Source organism: Corticium candelabrum, chromosome 4 (assembly GCF_963422355.1).
Source record: "Corticium candelabrum chromosome 4, ooCorCand1.1, whole genome shotgun sequence".
Taxonomy (NCBI): domain Eukaryota; kingdom Metazoa; phylum Porifera; class Homoscleromorpha; order Homosclerophorida; family Plakinidae; genus Corticium; species Corticium candelabrum.
The window spans coordinates 7,501,384-7,521,999 of NC_085088.1; the positions used below are offsets into that span (position 1 = coordinate 7,501,384).

At 42.5% G+C, this 20,616-nt stretch overlaps 2 protein-coding genes across 2 annotated transcripts; both read left to right on the forward strand.

The window, feature by feature from the left end:
- The first annotated feature begins 7,590 nt into the window (after positions 1 to 7,590).
- Positions 7,591 to 10,150, forward strand: LOC134178146 (uncharacterized). Its single transcript, XM_062644949.1, has one exon. The coding sequence runs from the start codon at positions 7,624 to 7,626 to the stop codon at positions 9,916 to 9,918; it is 2,295 nt and encodes a 764-aa protein (XP_062500933.1). The 5' UTR covers positions 7,591 to 7,623; the 3' UTR covers positions 9,919 to 10,150.
- A 64-nt stretch (positions 10,151 to 10,214) lies between these two features.
- On the forward strand, positions 10,215 to 20,589 carry LOC134178149 (retinol dehydrogenase 12-like). The gene is made up of 6 exons (XM_062644951.1): positions 10,215 to 10,469; positions 13,730 to 13,904; positions 19,466 to 19,689; positions 19,755 to 19,905; positions 19,976 to 20,102; positions 20,183 to 20,589. Exons 1-6 carry the CDS (start codon positions 10,311 to 10,313, stop codon positions 20,358 to 20,360), a joined length of 1,014 nt encoding a protein of 337 aa, XP_062500935.1. The 5' UTR covers positions 10,215 to 10,310; the 3' UTR covers positions 20,361 to 20,589.
- Positions 20,590 to 20,616: the final 27 nt, after the last annotated feature.

Sequence of the window (20,616 nt, forward strand, 5' to 3'; positions counted from 1 at the left end):
TTCGAGCTCTTCGATCACCATTGTCTTTTCTCTCCTGTGTTTTATCATTTGTATGGTGACCGTGATGAGAACAGTAATAATGACCGTAACCAGTACGCCACCTAATCCTATCAAGTAGTACGTCGGATACTCGCATCGTTCCCCGGTAAACCCTACATCACAAGAACAAACTACTTTCCGACCGTCTGGAGTAAGAGTGATGGAACAGTGACCGTGCATGCAGTATCCTCTCTCACACGTGCAATTGTTAATCGAGACACTTCCTTCAGCGTTCGTTGTTGTCCCGGTCGGACACTTGGAGCATGCAGACGAGGCCTCGTGAGCTAAATATCCTTTCTGGCAATACAAACAAGACATTTCACTGAACTGTTCGCTGTACTGTCCTGCGAAACAAGCAGGACGAATGGCGATGAGCGGCACCGTACTCGAGCGAGCAGGAATGCTATCGGCAAAACTGCCAATGCCAATAATGAAGTTTTGATACCGATGAGGAGCCGAGAAGAGGATATATGACATGTTGGGCAATACTGCCCACGTTGACGTCAGCAGATCAAATATCCAAGCAGATGTTTCCATTATTTTGAAGAGAGTACGCGTTGTCTCTTCTATAGTCGACTTTGGACGTTTGTGCCTTCTTATTATTATCAGCTTGTTTTTCCAATGCTTGCTGATCGCGTGAAACAGTCAACAGAGGCCGAAATTTGTGGTGGCAAATTACCAAACTGATTGACGCCATTCCACGTTCGTTTCTCTAAGTCATACTTCCACATATCACTGAGGCATTGCTCGGATTTATTTTGAGAGGTCGCTCCTCCATATATCAACAAATATTTGTCGGTTGCTAGCCATGTGATTAAACCGAGCCGGAAGATAACGCTTTTCATCATGAGGTTGGAGTCGCGTCCATTTGGAAGAAATTATGTCTTGTGCCCCGTACAATAGTCGGTCAGTAATAGTGAGTAACCACATGTCATTCAAAGACCCGACATCCGACTCAACGTGCGAAAGCAACTTATTGCCTCCAAACAAAATCGCGGAGCCGTTCTTCAGTGACACGAGACTACAAAAGTAACGAGAAATGGGACGAGATGAAGAAGCAAATAGGAAGCGTGTCCACATTCTTGTTTTCGTGTCGTATCCCCAAGTGTCACCGAGAACAGAAATTGTAGAACGTGGATAAAGTGGATTGTAGTTAATTCCACCGTAACTTACAAATAGCCTGTCGTTTACAGGCGTTCCACAATGTCTCACTCGTGGGATGGGATGATGTCGAGGATGCGGGCGATCAAGCCACCACTGAAACGTTTGGAGGTCAAGACGCCACACATCCGCGGTCGTCTGATACATTTTCACAGCGCTTAAGGATAACGGAGACAAACCCAGATCATACACAGACCCTCCAAACACATACAAGTTGTCACGAATAGACAGAACTGGCGCTGCCTTCTTCCAAGGGAGGAGGAGCAGGACGAGGTTGAGGGTTAGCCGACCAGGCAACGACTAAATGGTTTCCTACGTTTAGGCTTCCTACAACCGATATATTCCAGACGGTGCTGGCTGACTGTTGATCGGCCGGACCAGGAAACATACCGTAAGCAATGACGACGTTACTTATCACAACAGCACCGTGAGTCATCCTGCTGATCGTCGATGGCACCAAAGGATGTCGAGTCAAGCTTGACACACGCAACCACTGCCGCTTGCTCAAATCGTACGCCAACAAAAGACCGTCATTCATCATGAGAAACGTGTGTGGAGGTAAGTAAACTCCTGTCGTCACAGAAAGAGCGAGTCTCGAGTACCATCGACGGCCACGGATGTAATTATCGAGTAACGTCCATTTGTTATCTACCAAAGTATACTTCCACATCTCAGGAAAACGATCTCGTTCTGAGGTGTTCAGATCTCCCAAACCTCCATTCATATACATGACGGTGTCGTTATAGGCTGATATCATCTGATGAAATTGTCTCGCTTTGGGGTAACCGCTTCCGTTTGATTGTGGCTTCAAATCTCTCCATTCGAAAATAGGAGGACTTTTAGAGTCATCAATGCAATGGAGCTCCATAAGACGGTCGTCCTTAGGTACTCCCGCCTTCGTCTCCCCACCAAATATTATCATCGACTCCTTGCACGAACAAGAGCTGTTGCAATTAACTAGAGTAGCAGCACTGAAATAATTCCTTAAAGGTATGGAGACGTTCGAGAGAGGCGACAGACGTGACCACGTTTCCGTCAATCCATCAAATCTCCAAGTGTCGTTGAAGTCGTGCCAGCCGGATCGATTGCGTACCATTGCAGTGATACCATTGCAGCTGCCGATCTCGACTCCGGTGCTAGAGTGAGATCCAATTTGATCCAGGAACTCGTCCATGGCGTGTAGATCCACGTTTCGTTCATTTCATTGATTAAGTGCGTTCGACCACCAAATACGAGCATCTTCTTGTAGATGTCCTGCTTGTGTCGTTTGTAAGCAACCGCAGAATGCTCGAACATCGAGGGAGGAACGTTGGTCCCATCTAGCATACCGGAATTGAGAAACACCACTTGTTTGGTGTCTCTCTGCATTTCTCCAATGCTAGAGGCAAACGAGACGATACCTGGCTACGCCTGTCATTTACGTGATTTAGCGGGTAATGTGGCTTGGGCGTAGAGCCACTGAGAGCAAGACAACGACTGAAAGAGAACAACAGACAAGTAACGAGATGAAACCTAAGACACTTTGCCCATGTCATCCTTCTTCCAGCTCGGGTCACACTGGCATCTACTTATCAGCCCCGCGTTAGGATATCTGGTTGGTATGAAAGACCGTATAATACGGAATCACGACGATTTCCCCTATTGTAAGTTGAAAATTGGTTTTTGGCATTGCCAAATTAACTTTCGAACTCTGTGGTGCCAAGCAGCCAACTAATAATCATTTATTTTCATACACAATTACATATGATTATCCAATTTTTCAGTTACAAATTGTATATTAGATCCAAGTAGCTAACAATAAACCGCAGATTAAAAGTATAATAGAGGATCGACAATGAGCAGTCTCTAATTACAAACTAAAGGCTAGCAGTTCACTTTAACTTCGCTCTTGAGAAATCGTCAATATCTCTTGCCAGGAGATATTACAAACACGTTGTACAGACACTTCGTTGTATTGCTCTTGTCCTTGCTGTTCTTTCTGTTTGCAGTGACAGTTCCACCCATCACGTTCATTATTCAATGAATAGATAAGCACTCACCGGAGTAGCGTCGGAAGAGCTGGGGAGGCTATAGCCCCCCCAAACATTTTGGGTGTGTCACTCCGGTTCAAGCAGAACTTTATGTTACTAAAGAGTCCGCTTAATCTTAGAGTAGTATGTAGTGTTGACGACGACGTTGACTACCTCTTGGATAATACACATGCATCATTTCAGTATGATCTAGGCAGTGTCGAGAAGTCATGGACACGTGAAGTGCGCATTCCCATCACGTTTAGGACGATTTTTACTCTATCCGGCAATGGCATAGTCAAAAACTACTGCATCAAATAGGCAGAAGCCGATATATTCATCACCTATTTTTCAAGTAAGTTTAAGGTCGACAACACGATTGACCGGAGAAGAGAATCTCCAGCAGCTCCGCTACCTAAAGATTTGCATGCACTCCCTACTTTCTCTACTTTGTGCTCGAGTATATATTCTAGCTAACTAGCTAGACCTATTGCTCGCTACATTACGCAAAATGCTAAAATTGGTGCACTGAATTTGGTATTCTAGATTCTATTGTCATCGACATGCCATATAGTTTGACGATCTCAGCGAGTGTTTCGGTTCCACTCCTTTACGCACACTGATAGCACCGGCGTAGCGTCGGAGGGCTAGGGGAGGCTATAGCCCCCAAACATTTAGGGCGTGTCACTTCGCTTCAAGCAGAACTTAATTATAACTTACTAAACAGTGACAGTCCTCTTAATCTCAGAGTAGTATATTGACGATTGACGGCGATGCTAACTATATGTCTGTGACAATACACATCATTATTTCAGTATGATAAAACCAGTGTTGAGAAGTCGTGGACACTTAAAGTGCGCATGACCATCACTTATTTAAGACGTCGCTATCCGGCAGTGGCAGAGTCAAAGAAAACCGCATCGAAAATGCATGCAGAAGCCAATCCATCAATTCTTTTTCAAGTAAGTCTAGTTAATTACGGTCGACAACCCGATTCACAGAGAATGGAATCTCCTGCGGCTCCGCTACCTAATGATTTGCTTGCACTGCACGATACTTTCTCCACAGATTTATTCTATCTATTAATTAAAAAACTATAGCTAGACCTAGATTGCTCGCTAGATTGCGAAATGCTAAAATTGGTCAACGTCGATTGCACTGAATTGGTCTTCTAGATTCTATTGTCATCGAGATGCCATCCAATTTTGACGATCGCAGCGAGCCATGAAAACCATTTTGGCACGGACGGTAATAGTGTTTCCACTCCATTATACGCACACTGACAGTACGCAGTCCGACAGTTTATTTGTAACCTAAAATTGATACTAATTTACTTAGATATCTACATACGGAGAGTTAGAAAAGTAGAAAATGGGCGTGGCTTTGTATGAGAAATGGGCGTGGTCTGCGGTCTAATTTATCTGCCCCCCAAACTTGAGGACCACGCTAAGCCGGTGCTGACAGCACTCAATCCCGCAGCTTATTCCTAACCTGAAATCGATACTCTTTACTTACATGTCTAGAAACTGTAAGCGAGAAAGTAAACAGTAAAAAATTGGGCGAGGCTTTGCAAGTAAAAAATGGGCGTGGCTTGCAGTCTAATTTATTTGCACCCCCAAATTGACACACTACGCCGGTGTATCAATTTCCATCACACCAGACTACTCAGGTGTAGTTTCATCTAGGGTTGGAGTACACAAACACGGAATACGGAAACACAAATACATAAAACACTAAAGCCACCGACTACACTAATAATCTTATATGTCTAGAACATGCCATTCCCAAAACCAGAACTAACTCTGAAACGTTTCCTGTAAAAGTCACCTTCAAGACTTGGATGTCGTCTACCCATCTAGTGATTCCTTCCGGGAAGCAGCAGTGAAAACAACCTTTTCGTACTGAGTCTCTTTGATTCATCTCTGGTCCGCGGCGAATGCCTTTTCGGTATGCCGTGTTGACCATCCTAGTTAGAGCAGCTAGTCGTCATAATTCGTCTAATTGCTTCTGTAGACGACTGAAAGTGAACAATGCATGTAATCAGCGGACCATTTCAGTCGCTTTACTGGTTTAAACATCAATATGATCATTTAATTTATCAAACATGACTGAAATTAATGCGTCTTTTGAAATGCCATGTATGATTGGAACCAAATAGGATAAGTGTATAGAGATTAACATGCCAACGTGTAAATCCTTTCAGAGTAATCTAGATTAGCTTTAGGAGAGAAGAGACAATACATCTAAATTTGTATAGTTGGCCTGAGTTTGTGTGTGTGTGTGTGTGTGTGTGTGTGTGTGTGTGTGTGTGTGTGTGTGTGTGTGTGTGTGTGTGTGTGTGTGTGTGTGTGTGTGTGTTCTGAACGAGATCTACCTACTGCATCCAACGATAATTAATTAAGTAACAACAAATAATCTAATCTGCCCGTGCGGAGAAACGGGCCAGTGAGCTACCAGAGCTAGATACACGTAGCTAAAAGTGCTTGGTCGGATAGAGTAGATCGGATCATCAGTACAGTACAAACCAGAGCCGTATCTCTGGTACAGTACCCGTCTGCTTGAGAGCTTCGTTGCAGGTAAAGAAAAATAAAAAATAGAAATGGCTGTCTATACTTCATCACATTACAGAATCTGATGTACATTCATGGACTATTGTAAACCTCTTTTTGGAGTGTGATCACCCTCATCTATGTTCAGATGATAGAGCATCTAAACGATGGCTAACCTCTGGTTCTCCAGCCTATGCTGCTCTGCAATCAGTCATCTTGGACACCAGGCTCCTGAAGGATATTGCTAAACTCAGCCATACTGGTGTCCTAGAGGTGTACCATTCAGTGCTTACAAAATACTGTCCCAAACGACAGCACTTCAGCTACAGAGGAATGGTAGCTCGAACTCAGCTAGCTGCTTTAGACCACAACCATAACACTGGAAGAAATCAAGCAACAACAGCAACTGGGGAGGAGGAAAGGTACAAACTGGTTTTTCCAAAAGCCAAGAAACAATGGGTTGCAAAACCAATTTATGAGTCAAAGTCCTACAGCTATCTTGATGAAATGATAACCAAGGTCATCGAAGCTAGAGAGAAAAAGCCAAATATACAAAGTAAACATAAAGCACAAACTACATCATGTTCCATTGCAAGCAATATAGCCCGTTGTGGAGACGCGGCGTTGTCTTTCACGACTCGTTTCATGATGGAAAAGTTCTCTACGCGGATGCGCATACTATGGAATAGCTTTTGTAACTGCTTTTCAGCTGTTTGAGAAAAAATGGCGCGGTTTCCTAGTAAATAGCAAAACAAGTAAACTTTCCAAACATAGTACAAGTAAACCGGAAATGTGTCAACAGTTTTGACGCGGACTGTAATGTGGGAAAACATGCACGTGCACATGTAGATTAGGCGTCTGTTCGCTCTGACTTTGGATACCGTAACAAAAATGAAAAGAGAGACGCACTAGCGTGCTTACAGGTCAGCCGCTGTCATGGACAATGCACGTTCCCATTCGCAAATTCCTATCAAGCGCCACATTTCTGTTGTAATTTTTGCAACAACACCACAGCCGCTCAGTCATGCAGACCAAAAATTCAAGCTGTCAGACTGCAGAACCACTCTGCAGAAACACCGTGGAACAAGCAAAATGTTACAAGTCAGGTACAGCTACACCTTCGCTCCCTATCTATATGCCTGGTTGTTGGTGGGAAAACTTAACGTGCAATTGTACACTGTAGACGTTGTTTCTGTGTGCTAAACCAGTAAAGCAAAGGAATAAACACCATGTACAGGACGAAGGCCCAATGGCCGAATTCTCGTAGCAGCTACACCAAACAAAGAGAGGTTCGTCTATTCGTTCATCACGTTCGTGTAGTGGTCAGTAACGACACCACTTCTTGTCGATTGGTCGGAATAGCTTCATTTGCATCTGCGCTAATCGAGTCTAGATACGGTCGGTCGGTCATCGAACGATTACTATACCCTTAGTCCGGAAATCCGGGCCTCGGGTAACAACGCGTATGCCGTCCGCAACTGTATCTAACCCGATGGCACGCGCGTGTGGCTTTGTGGCTTTGTGCCTTTGCGCCAATGACGTCGCTTACCCGACACGCCCCTTTCTTTGACGTTTCTCCTGCCGTGAAGATGTCGAGCACAAAACATTAGAAGTCCCTTCAAATCGTCTGTTCATAGAAGGAACTTGTATCTGACCCCAACTTGAAAATCGTGGGAGTTCTCCTTTAAGTGACAGACACAAAGAAACTGTCATGTGGGCATATCTTTCCGCACCATTACTGGACAGACCAGGTTCGCTGGTTTCGGCTTTCCCGGATATTCAAGACAGTCTTGCGCAGCCAGCCCCTCCCCCTTTTGGACCACGTGGTCACTCACGCCTATGTACGTGAAGAAACAGACTGGAGAATGATGTGTAGTATGCAGCCACGGAGGCTGGTGGACGTTTGTATTGATTATGTTTGCAAGTCTTTCCAATATTACGTTGAAGAAGTTAATGATCTCACTTCGGGAAGTGGAACATCGCACAAGTTTGCGTCAGCAGTTGTCTTACCTCTCAAAGTAGTCGAACGAATGCTCATGCGTCTCAACGAGCTAAACCAAATAGAAAACTACGGCCTATTACTTCTTGATCATTGTGGTGTATCGGGAGGCCTGAAGAGGGTACGACTGCCGGGCTGTTTTGTCACAACGTCTCACTTGTTGTCGTCAATTTCAGATTTTCGGTATCTTACAGACATAAATTTAGGATTCTGTCACGGTCTCCCTGCTAACAGTAGAGCTATAGAGCGCTTTACAACTTCAGCAACTCAACTCCAGTCACTCAAATTGAATTTCATTGATGGTGATTTAGGTTTTGAACTACTTCCATTCTTTACTGCCATGATAGACCTCGACCTTAGTGGCACTCAGTTGAGCACACGACATCTTGAAGTAGCCAGCAAGGCAATGCACTGCTTGGAGAGTTTGGATGTATCGAGTACACAAGTAACTTTGTTAGATGGCTTGAAAGCTGCGGAATCACTGCTAAGTCTTAGATCATTGGGTCTTCATGACTTGGTTGTGTCGTCAACATCTAGTAAGACTGAATCAGTTGGTCAAGCACAAAGTGCTCTTGTTTCATCATTAGGTGCTCTCAAGAAGGTCACCCATCTCGATGTGTCATATCCCACATTTTCTTCGAGTGCATCTTTAAACGGAGAAGTTTTTTTAAATGCTGTGTTGACAGCACCTCCTGCTTTGACAGAAGTTGATGTTTCAGACATAGTTCCTGATGAGATTCTGAAACAGGAATTAGAAAAGTCACCACTTCTGACTCAACTAAAATATGTTGGTTGTATCTCTTTGGATTATAAATTTGTTACAGAGCTACAGGCTGTTGCTCCTCATTTATCCATCGGCTCTCTGCATTGTCTCCCAAGACATGCTGGTAGTGTGCTTCGATCTCAATATCTAAAACGTCTTTTGGTGATGCAAAGTTTTATGAAGGAGGATTTTTGCAGGTTTCTGCTTGGTCAGGTTACAGATAATCTTATCTTGACTCGCGTGGGAGAACTGTCACTTTCAGCTCTTTGGTTGTTTCGTTGCCATTCTGAGTTGTTTGCATCGGCCATATACCTGGCTGCGTGTTGTGTTTATCATTATGGTGAATTGCCACAATTTGCTTCATTGATTCATGGCTATCTAGAGTTCATTTTGGCTGACTTTAATAGTTTGCCTGAATTTCAGCACTTATGCTTGCCACTGCTACAACAGTGCATGTCAAGTATCAGAAAACATTCTGGTTTGTCTGTTCGAGTGTCTGCATGTCTTGTTCATGCTGTCAGAAATTTTAATAGCCAGATGACATGTTCTGAGTATGACATACTTCAGACTCTCCACAGAATTGTTTCTTGGAACAGCTTTGATGTTCGTTCAAAGGTTAACTTTTCCATTGGCACTCTAGAGCTGCTCATTTCTCGATTAAAGCATTGGTCGAGGAAACCAATCAAAGAAAGGAAATTAGCATACAAAGAGTATGCGGTTGTGGTGACAGACATTTTGGCAGATTTAACAGATGGTGTGCTGAACTCTAGTCAGCACTTTGCTAAGTTGTTGTCACGTGTAGATTGTATAAGTTCTCTTCAACTATCTCTTGATGCATTTTCATTTAGTGACTCCATTGTGTGGGGTATACTGTGTGTACTTGGCAACATGGCTGAGAATCCAGCAGGACGTCTGGCACTTCTTTGTCATCCATCAGTTATACCAAATGGAGTCAAACACTTGTCAACAGCTTCAGTAGGTGATATTATACCACTAGCAGCTTGTCATCTCCTTGCAGTGCTACTTCAAGCAGATGAAACTCAATGGACTGACAGATCACATTCGCACAAAGACGTTTGTTGTACTCTAATGAGAACATTATTATCACTACAACTGTATCCGGATCAGCCAAGAAACATTGGATATACAAGCATACAACCCCTGTTAACTATGATGCGGTGTCAACATGTTGAGGTTTGTTGTTTTGGATTGTGGATGCTTGCCAGTATGTGTAGAAGTCCACAAGATGGTCATTGTTTTGCGTGTCTTATTGAAGACAATTGTAGTGGTCTTGACACTGTTCATAAAGTAGACATCCCTGACAACGTACCCAGTGTTTTCAATGACTGCAAGACAGATATCATGGATGGATGTAAAGAGTGGTTGAAACGAAAATAGTGTTTTTAAGTTTTGGAGCATGTATACACTGTGCTTTTTAACCTTTTATACCGAATGGTTGAATTATTGTATGTACAGTGATTACTAGCAGTATACAATGAAAAGTTGACTATTTGTAGTTGCATGGGTTGTTTAGATAGGTGCACACCACAAGTGAATTCATCTTGTAGAAGACTCTCCAGAGAGTTATATAAAGGTTGTCTAAGAAATGCTGCACGTTTGTTTTGTACAATCAGTTTGCAGACTGGGCGCGTGTGCATTACAAAATGAAATGCGAGCCTGTTTTGGGTAGTGGGCGTACTCACATTATGACGCTGTACGTAGTCTCGTTCCACGTGGGCACGTGGGGCCGAGGAGCACGTACGTTACTGTATAGCTTCTGTTAGCTAGATATGGGGGCTCGCTTGTCTTATCCAGAAGTCGATCTGAAAGGAAAGGTGGCTGTTGTGACTGGCGGCAACACTGGCATCGGTTACGAGACTGCAAAAGCGTTGGCCAGGATGGGAGCACACGTTGTAATCGCATGTCGCTCGCAAGAGAGGGCGCAACAGGTAAGTCTGTAGCTACCGTGTAAAGTAATGTTGCTTACTAATTATCGGTAATTGCTGCTAGTCTTCGCATCAGCGCGTAGCGTAACTTGACGGGAGATGGTAGTGCTAATTTTAAAATAACAGGGTGCATTCAATTGGGTTGTCTAGAAGAGCCTGGAATACTGGACGGGCCCCCGACCAGGAACAGTGACATTGTTGATATTAATATTGTATTGTAAATTCGATTGTATAAAAATAGTATTAGTTAATGCCTAATGTGCACGTGTATTCAAGATCGAGTTGTTGTAGCTAGAATACAGAATAGCATGCAAGTGCATCTACCTGATGCCATTCTATGCTGTTAAACTATATATACACTGGATAAATGATCTTAGCTCTATGTGCTTCTGTTGGTATCAGAGGCAATTGACAGGCTAACACAAGAGTATGAAAGTTGAAACTACACTCTGCATGCCATTACAAAGTTGTAAGTGTGGAGCAAGACTAGCTGTCACAATAGAGCAAGATCAAGTGTAGCTATAGTTGTGATTAAGTGTGGACAGTCTTCCATAGACTTGAAACTCTTGATGATATGGCACATCAAGAGTTAGTTTCATTGAATGAGTATGTTATCAACTATCTGAGTTTTGCACCATTTTTGTAGATTAAATGCAATATTATACATTCAGATGTCAGTTATCCAAACACTTTGGGACCGGACCCTGTTCATAACTCTGAATATTTCAGATAACTGATGTTAACTCTGCTAGCATACAAACAGGTGTCCTGGAGTCTCATTTAAACCGAATACATGTATACTGAACAAAAAATGCATGAACACCCAAACTTGACTGCTCTCTGTAAGATAATAATGAGAGAGCAGTTACCATATAATGTTACTTAGTAATTATAACTTGACGTTACACCTTGTTGTTGCTCATGCACATAACGGTTTACAACGCGTACTTCTAGAGGGGTCTGAAGCACTCCACTTTCGGATAACTGGTGTTCGGATAACTGACATCCTGCTGTAATATTCTTCTGTGAACACTGTCTATTAATTAAGTGCATGATATTCACAAAACTGTCAAGCTTTTAGAAACCTTGTTGTCTAACTGTATGATAGATAGCAATTACCTATCTCTTTTGTCTGGGCGACAAATTTTAAGTAAGTGTGGAGCCACAGTTTGCTTAGGCTCGAGGGTCCAGCCAGTCGTTTCCCCCCTCCTCTCCCAGGATTCCCTCCTCTCCCAGGATCCCCCTCCTCTCCCAGGATCCCCTCCTCTCCCAGGATCCCCCTCCTCTCCCAGGATCTCCCTCCTCTCCCAGGATCCCCTCCTCTCCCAGGATCCCCCTCCTCTCCCAGGATCCCCCTCCTCTCCCAGGATCCCCCTCCTCTCCCAGGATCCCCCTCCCCAGGAGAAGAAAGACCTAGGGTTAGGTCTTAGAAAGACTTAGGGATTCTCATCCTGGGGGAGACGACCGGCGGGATGCTTCAGCCTACAGTTTGCTCAATCACCGTGGAATTGCAACTCTGAGGAGTACCGTATAATTATTTCTACGGTCCTAAATTTCTGCGATTTGAGAATTTAGACAAAAGCTTTAATTGCTGCAAATTAATTAGATTTCTGTGTTCCAACCAGGAAGACAGTTACTTGTACACATATGTATGTGTCAGAACAGTGACTGCCAGGGATTCTGAGGACAGGCCCAAATATCAGCGAATTTTAGTTGCGTGCTCCACTATTTCTTCACAGAATTTGCAGAAATATCATGAATGCAGAAATAACTGGTTATATGGTATTTTATAGAATATCTTGGAAGACCACGGCACGCCCTCTTCCACACAGCCTATCATAGGCCTCGGGGCTGCATGGAAGAGGAGCTTGGTATGTAGATGTAAGAACAACATGAGCATGTCAATTTTGGGCATAGCACTAATAGTACAACAGATAGTGAGCATGGTTTATTTAATTCTGTGCTTGTAGACGTACATCTGATCCAGCGAATTATGTAGTACATCTACATTTACCGATTCATTAAATCAGTACATTCATTAAATCATTTAATCAATAGGCTATTAGGATTCATTATACATTTACAAGAAGTGCGAATGTGCTGTGGCAATAAAAACAAAGAAAATAATTACTAGTTTTAATAAAAGGATGAAGTGTCACATTTACTGTTAGACAGTCTGTGTGTTGTCCATTATAGATGGGAACCTTTTTACAGGACATGTACACCTAATTCCATTTTTGGAATGAACAGAGTGTGTTGACGTAACACAGGATATCTGCTATTGCCATCACACAAACAAAGTAAAGGGAGAAGGAAGAGAGAGAAAAGTCATACCAGTTGTTGATGTGATACCCGAGATTTCTAGGATGTTCACAGAAATTGTTTTACATGAGTCAGTACCATAAGATGCAAGTATGCTGATATGGCAGTCCTGTGAACCCACATGAGATCAATGTATGCCTCTTGCATGATACTACGAGTGGTTGGTCAACAAATTATAGAGGTGAATGAGGTCTGGAGGCACAGAGTTATCTTGTTACCTCCCTCACCAACATCCTGTCTTGCTTATTGGTGGCCAAAGTTTAAGCAGAATAACTTAATTTGAGCTGCACACATGCCAAAGCACATGAAGTTGGTAATTTATGGCATATGCATTATTAATAAATGCTTTCATCTAGCTACGTTTGCGCACCTGTAGTGTTTTTATTGGACCAGATAATTAGATGCGACCATAATCATAACAGAGTTTAGTGTGAATAGGAAAGGTGTACACCACAGACTGCATGCCATTGTTTGAAAATCTGCATTGCGGTTCGTTGTTGTATCCAGTGTTTGTCATAATTAAGTGTACACGTTTGAGCAAATGTGCCTGTCTTCTTGATGCATGAATGAACTGAGGATGCTTTCTTTTTGCTTGTAGTATTTGCAGTAGATGGTTAGAAGCTCTGAATTTAATATGACGTCACTTCAATTGGGTTGTATTTTCCACACATACAAGAGTGCAGTACTTTGGCAAGCATATGATATGTATATATATATTTAGCAATTGTAGCTGGGAGTGTAAGTAGTCTGTCACAGAACAGCAATACATACGTACTTGAGCAGCAGTCTTTACAGTTTATTAGCTAAAGCAAAATTAAGCTGTCAAGCCATTCTGAGATAGCAAATGTCCATCACATGTGACTAAGTAATATAAGTATTAAATAAAGCCTTTCTTAACCAGTCTCAGAAGTATGCAGTATTGTGTGCATTTGTGTATTTAGGCTATTGAACGTATAAAGTTGGAACTTTCTGAGGCTGGAGAAGTAAATGTTGAGTTTGTCCAACTTGATCTGTCATCTTTGCAATCTGCTCGAGACTTCACTGACAACTTTATCGCTAAAGGACTGCCTTTGCATCTGTTGATATTGAATGCAGGAATAGCTGCTGTTGAGTTAGGTGAGGAGTTCTTGTACTTTTGGGTTTATTATAGTGCACACACACACACACACACACACACACACACACACACACACACACACACACACACACACACACACACACACACACACACACACACACACACACACACCTTGGAACCGCCCGTGTTGCAAAGCAACATGATAACGGTGTTCTGAGTATACATAGAATCAATGGCAATTACCAGTCAAAAATTAACCACAGAAATTGTTATGTCTAGTTAGATCTCCTTGTCAACGAAAGCTTCTCCCACAAATACATTGAAACTACTTAATTGGGACTGGTTATTAGCTGGACATTCATTTCTCCGCCTGATCTCTGACACTCTCCATACCTTCACAACAAAGCTTAAACCAGTCTCCCCTGTCTTGGCACAACTCATACCACCTGTCTCCCACACCAATAGCTTCCATATTCAATTTAGCAAAATCTCTCCACCTTTTCTTCATTCCATGACATGGTCTCCTTTTCAACTTTCCAAATACCCGTAGTATTCTTTTCGGCAGTCTCCCTTCATCCATACAACCCACATGTCCGAGCCATTTGAGTTGCTGTGAACGCATGGTAAATATTCTCTCCTTCCACTGCTGGTGTCTTGTTATGCCTAAGATAGTTCGCACACAACGATTATGGAATAAGGTAAAGCATTCCATGCACTTCTCCAGGTCTCTGCCCCATATATAGAGCAGGACTGACAATACTACTGCTCTATAGAATTGTCGCTTTGTTGCTACAGAAAGGTTTCTATCTTGGAATATGGGTCTCCTAAAGCAACCAGAGTCTCGAGATGCTTTACCAATCCTACAGCCTATTTCTACCATGACTTCTCCATTACTGGAGATGTTAAAACCAAGGTAAGACAAGTGATCTACAATATCCAGACTGCCACCCTTCACTTGTACTGGTATCACATCAACCTCTTGACCAGCAGCCATTCCATTTGTCTTCTCAACACTCATCTGCAATCCAAAGTCACTTGCCACTTTCTCATATCCTGCTACTGCTGACTCAATGCAACTTTAGATGTTGCAAAGCACAGTGCTGGATCATCTGCAAACTGGGTCTCAGTCACTTTTACTTCCTTCAGCCTAGATTTAACCAGTTTTCTACCATGATTATACAGTACATTCACTCCCACTTCTTCATGCCTATTCCTCCAGTTAGCTACTACAGCGCTGATATAAATATTGAACAATGTAGGTGCCAAAGTACATCCTTGTCTGAGTCCATTCCAAACTTCAAACTTCTCTGTTGTTTGAGAGCCCACCCTCACCTCGGCATACATTCCCTCGTGAAATGACTTCACTATTTTCAGCAGCCTTGGTGGCACACCACACTTCTCCAGGACTTCCCACAATGCTCCTCTTGCCACAGAATCATAGACCTTTTTTAGGTCAAATAACACGTACAATGTGTCATTATGCTCTAGAGTTTTTTCCACAAGCTGTCCACTAAAAAATCATATCTTCGCAGCCATGACCTTTCCTAAACCACACTGTGACTCTGGTAAGATCCTATCAGTAATTTGCTCCTACCCCTCCTTCACTGTTCTTGCCATTACTTTTCCCACCGCATCCAACAGACTTATTCCACGCCAATTATCACATCATCTAAAGATCACCCTTCTTTGGAATTAACATAATCACAGCATCTTTCCAATCATCTACCAGACCTTCTAATATCTGTTCCATTATCCTCAATATCCGATCTTCCAACTCATGACCTCCACAATGGACTAATTCTGGGAGAATGCCAGACTTTCCCCCTGCCTTTCTGTTCTTCAAGTTACTCAAGGCTTCTGATAGTTCTTTGGCAGTTGGTGGGTAATCCAATTGTATAACAGGTGACAGTAATGGCATATCATCAATCACTTCTTGCCTGTACATTCAGGACCTTCAGCTAGGAAGTGTTGGTCTCCACCTCTTAGTCATGCAACTCTTCGTTACCCTTTGTCAAACTTTCATCCTCCTTCCAAACAATGCTAGGTTTAATCAATATTCTTTCTGCGTGAGCCTGCTGTAATCTCCTAATACTGTCCCACCTTGTATGACCCTCTTTCACAGCAACTTCAGCTTCTTTATCGACTCTACATATCCAGTCTTCCTTGGCCTTGTCCACTGCTCTCTTCACAAGTCTCTGTTGTCTCCTGAATTCCTTTGGGTCTGCTGTCTTGTTAGATTGTAGTGCTCTCTGTTGTGCTCTGTTCCTGGCTTCTACTAAAGGCATCAAGATGCCGGAGGTTTCTTGAAGTCACTCTGGTTGTTTCCTCCTCTCTCTACCCAACAATTCTTCAGCTGCAGTCACAATGCAATCCTTCAGAGTGTCCCAGTTTTTCTTACATGTATCTTCATCCTTTTGTGGTCTATCCTGTAAGTGCTGCTCCAACATTTTGCGGTCCCCATCCTTCTTGGTCCTGACAGCAAGCTCATGTACTTCAGAGGGTGCACAACTCTTCTCTAACACCACTACTAAGACATGGAGTCACAATGTTCAGCTTTGCTCTCACTAGCCTGTGGTCTGTCCAACAACCCTCATACATCTCTACAATAAACTGTCTGGCTGGCTTGCATTACGACAAAATCTATCATGTGACATTTCTTGGTTGCAGGATGTGTCCAAGTGCCCTGGTGTATCTCCTTCTTCTGAAACCAAGTGTTCATGATGGACAGTTCATTGACAGCACAAAACTCCAACAACTCAGCTCCTGCTAAGTTGCACTCATTTTTACCATATCTTCCTAGGACCTCCTGCCATATCATTTCCTTGCTTCAATACACCCACCCACCCATGTGTTAAAATCACCCAAAATCACTAATACATCAGTCCGTCAAATTTTGTCAATAGTGTCCTGCAGGTCTGAGTAGAATTTCTGTTTAATGCTAAGATGAGCCTTTGCAGTTGGGGCAGAAGCACAGACAACGGACACTTAGGTCCTTTGTCTTCTCGTCATCTTCTCTGTGATTTTAACCACAATGACCATGCCATCACTATTCTAGAACTCACAGCCTCCCACAACTCTCCTGCATTCTTCCAAGCTTCCGCAGCTGCTTTGTCTAGAGCAATTCCAACTCCTTCGTTTCTCACCCCAATATCGTCAGTACCTGGCAATGGACGTCCAGAATGTAAAAGATGTATTCACCCACAGTCCACACATCATTGCCAAACCACTTGGTCACTTGAATGCCTGCAACAGACACTCGCTATCTCTTTAACTGCCTCACAACTAGGTCCAACTTCCTATCAACCCATACCAAGATCGTTACCTGCTTCAACAACTCTCCTCCTAAACACACACACACACACACACACACACACACACACACACATTCATCTCCTGTAGACTCAACCAGTGTTCTCACATTCCATGTACCAACAGTCAAACCATTTCTCCTTCTGTATCATTTCCTGTCCTTCTTTACACTTAAGTCGTTACCACTGTTTATTGCCACTCTTGTACAAAAAAGATGAACTAAGTTTGGTTTGCAAGACCAAAAATTGGTAAACTGCTATCAAAATTTGGAACTACTCCTCATGATATATCGACAGCAGCCTGTCGAGATTTAGCCACGTATGCAAAATTGCAAATGTGTTAGCGGAGCTCACCACAAGGAGGTACTTGACATTTGAGCATGCATCTGCACACACACACAGACACACACACACACACACACACACACACACACACACACACACGCGCGCGCCTATGTATGGCTAGACATCTTAGGTATGGTTATGATACTTAAGCAGACAAACCAGATGTTTAAGGGTTGGAGAGTCATATAGCATCCTAGTTCTATTGTATCTTTACATATTTTATATTTCATATATATTTTTTAAATTTACCAGTATATCGTTATTACCGTCAATGTATTGAACAGACTACTATATAGTTCCATAACCCAAGTGTAATTAGGCAAACGTCGGTTAGTTTGGCAGTTAGTATTTACGTAAAGTGAACAACCTGAAAGTCTAAGGATTTAAATTGTCTCCAAGTTTTTCAACTTGAAAGCAGCTGTCCTTATTACCCAAGGCCCATATATCCGTGCTAAGGGTATAGTATTCGTCCAATATACGACCGTATTTATACTCGATTAGCGCAGATGCAAATGAAGCTATTCCGATCAATAGATGAGAAGTGGGGTCATTACCGACCAATAGATGATCATGATGTCATAAGGCTCCACCTCTCTCTGTTTGGTAGCTGCTAACGAGAATTTGGCCATCGGGTGTCCGTCCTATACATGGTGTTTAGTCCTTTGCTTTACATAAGGGTTTAGCACATAGAAACAATGCATAGTCTATTTACACGTGCATGTTTTTCCCACCACCAACCAGGCGTCTAGAGAGCGAAGTTGCTGGATTCAGGTGTCATGCGGCACGTGTAGCTATACCTGACTTGTAAACATTTTTCTTGTTCCACAGTGTTTCTGCATAGTGGTTCTGCAGTTTGACAGCTTGAATTTTAAGTGTGTGTGGCTGAGTGGTCACGGTGTTGTTGCAAAAGCACTATTGTCGTCTTCAACAGAAATTTGGCACTCCACGGGAATTTGTGAAGGGGAACGTGCATTGTCTATGACAGCGTGTCTGTTTGTCAGACAAAGCAACTGACCTGTAAGTACGCAAGTCTGGAGACGCTTTGCACTTTGTTTACCTAAACAAGTGCATTGGCAACCTTAGCTGAAACAAGTGGGTTGGGCTAAACCTCAGTATGCAAGACATTATTACGTGACAAGAGATTACATGCACCGGCTGAGGGTTTAGCACTGTAATGTGCTTCTCTATTCATTCTTCTTGGATTAAATTTATTAGTGCTAGGTATGCGTACAGAAATATTTTCTCCAAGGTTATCCAGAAGAGGGAAGCTTCTAGTTATTCTTTCAACTTGTTTTGTATCTATGTATTATTATTAACCCTAGGCGTAGCGAGGGTTGTAGTAGTCGTCTCACCAGAAGTAGCGACTCGACGGAAATACCGACTCAACGGAAATACCGACTCAACGGAAACGACCATGTAAACAATTTAACTTTGGAATGTATAATGTGCGTTCACAGGTACAGTGTAGCACTCGTGTAATCTCGACATTATCACATAGGGGTTGTTGGAGCTTGTGCGCCAGTCTACTGTCTGTTCCCCATAAGTGTGAACTTTAAAAATCATACAATATCCGCTGTTTGTTGAACTTTCGCAATGATCTCGGTATCATTACAATGTAGAAACTGCTAGGTCTGGCATTTCTGTTTATCAAATTATCTAAGCCCTTCTTACAAAGGAAAAGGAAGGATAATACTTTTGCATATCAAATACAAACGGGTGGAGCAATGGTTATTATCTTGTAAGACCAATGGATCAGCAACTGGAACCATTTAAGATAATTGGTGTAACATGGTCCAACTGGAGCAGCTCTCACCTAGGGTTCAGCACTGTTAGTGCTTCCTTTCATAATTTGCAGCTTTAGCTATTTGTATTCTTGCACCATGTAGCTCTAAATAAACGTGATATTTTTAACAATCAACTCATGTGAGCCATTGTCTGTTTTACAGGACGGACAGTTGATGGACATGAGAAACATTTTCAGATTAACTACTTGAGTCATCTTCTGATTACTCTTAATCTAATGAGCGTAATAAAATCAAGTGGTCCAGATGCTCGAATTGTTAATGTATCATCATATGCAGCCACCTTTGGCAAGTTTGATCCATCAAATATGGATGGATCTCAGAGATATTCAAGGATGGGCTTCTATGGGAATTCTAAGCTGTTCCAGGTGATTCCTTCAAACACGATTTACAGTCTCTCTTGTATGCATGTGATGTTCCTTGTGATTATCAGATCATGAGTATGTATTTTCTACAACGTCGAATAGCTGGATGTGGGGTTACCATCTCGTCCCTTCATCCTGGAGCTGTTGATACCGAGATCTCTCGCAACTTTCAAGACTCCACATTTTGGAAAACTGTTACCAATGTAGTCAAATCAGTTGGTAAGTTGGCAACTTAGCTTGTACCAAATGATATTGAAAGCACTGACAGTAATTCGTTGACTCCAATGAGGTGTGTTGCGATCACCCGAGAAAGGAGCAGCCACAACCATCAATGCTGCTGTTAACCCAGAATTCAAAGATATGGAAGCTCTTTACTTTGAGAATTGCAAAGTTACTCAACCAGTACGGAGTGCAAGGTATGAATAAACTGTTTGATGCTATGTATAACAGTACTAGAGTTGTCATAATGCTTCCTTGTTTGTTTCTTTGTGAATAGGGATGAAGCTACACAGGAGCGTCTGTGGGAGTACAGTTTTAATTTGATCAGAGAATACGTGGACACTGGGCGGTTGGCTAGTGTTGGCATTGAGCTGCCCTCCATACCAGATACAGAAAACAACCATGAAGCCACAGGCAGTACTGGAGAACAGAATTTGACAACAACAGAAGATTGATGCTGTACTTGATCAAGTACATGTTTCACATGGTACGTGTTGCAAGTTTACTGCACAGAAACAGTACATTTTTTTTACAAATGCTTGTTACAAATATAAATAATAAATCGACGCGTTTCTAGCTGCACTTTGCAGTGGAGGTAGATTGTTGAAACAAGCAGCTGTAATTCTACATATCATTTGCTGCTTCACTGCAATGAAAAACACAACTATATGATATTGCACTATTTCAATTAGGTAAAAGGTTTCAGTGTGC

Bases quoted from the DNA above. Each gene is read 5' to 3' on its own strand.
- LOC134178146 (XM_062644949.1), top strand. From the start codon at position 7,624: ATGATGTGTAGTATGCAGCCACGGAGGCTGGTGGACGTTTGTATTGAT.
- LOC134178149 (XM_062644951.1), top strand. From the start codon at position 10,311: ATGGGGGCTCGCTTGTCTTATCCAGAAGTCGATCTGAAAGGAAAGGTG. The intron at 19,690-19,754 runs GTGATTCCTTCA...TGTGATTATCAG, and splicing joins GGAATTCTAAGCTGTTCCAG to ATCATGAGTATGTATTTTCT. The intron at 19,906-19,975 runs GTAAGTTGGCAA...GACTCCAATGAG, and splicing joins CAATGTAGTCAAATCAGTTG to GTGTGTTGCGATCACCCGAG.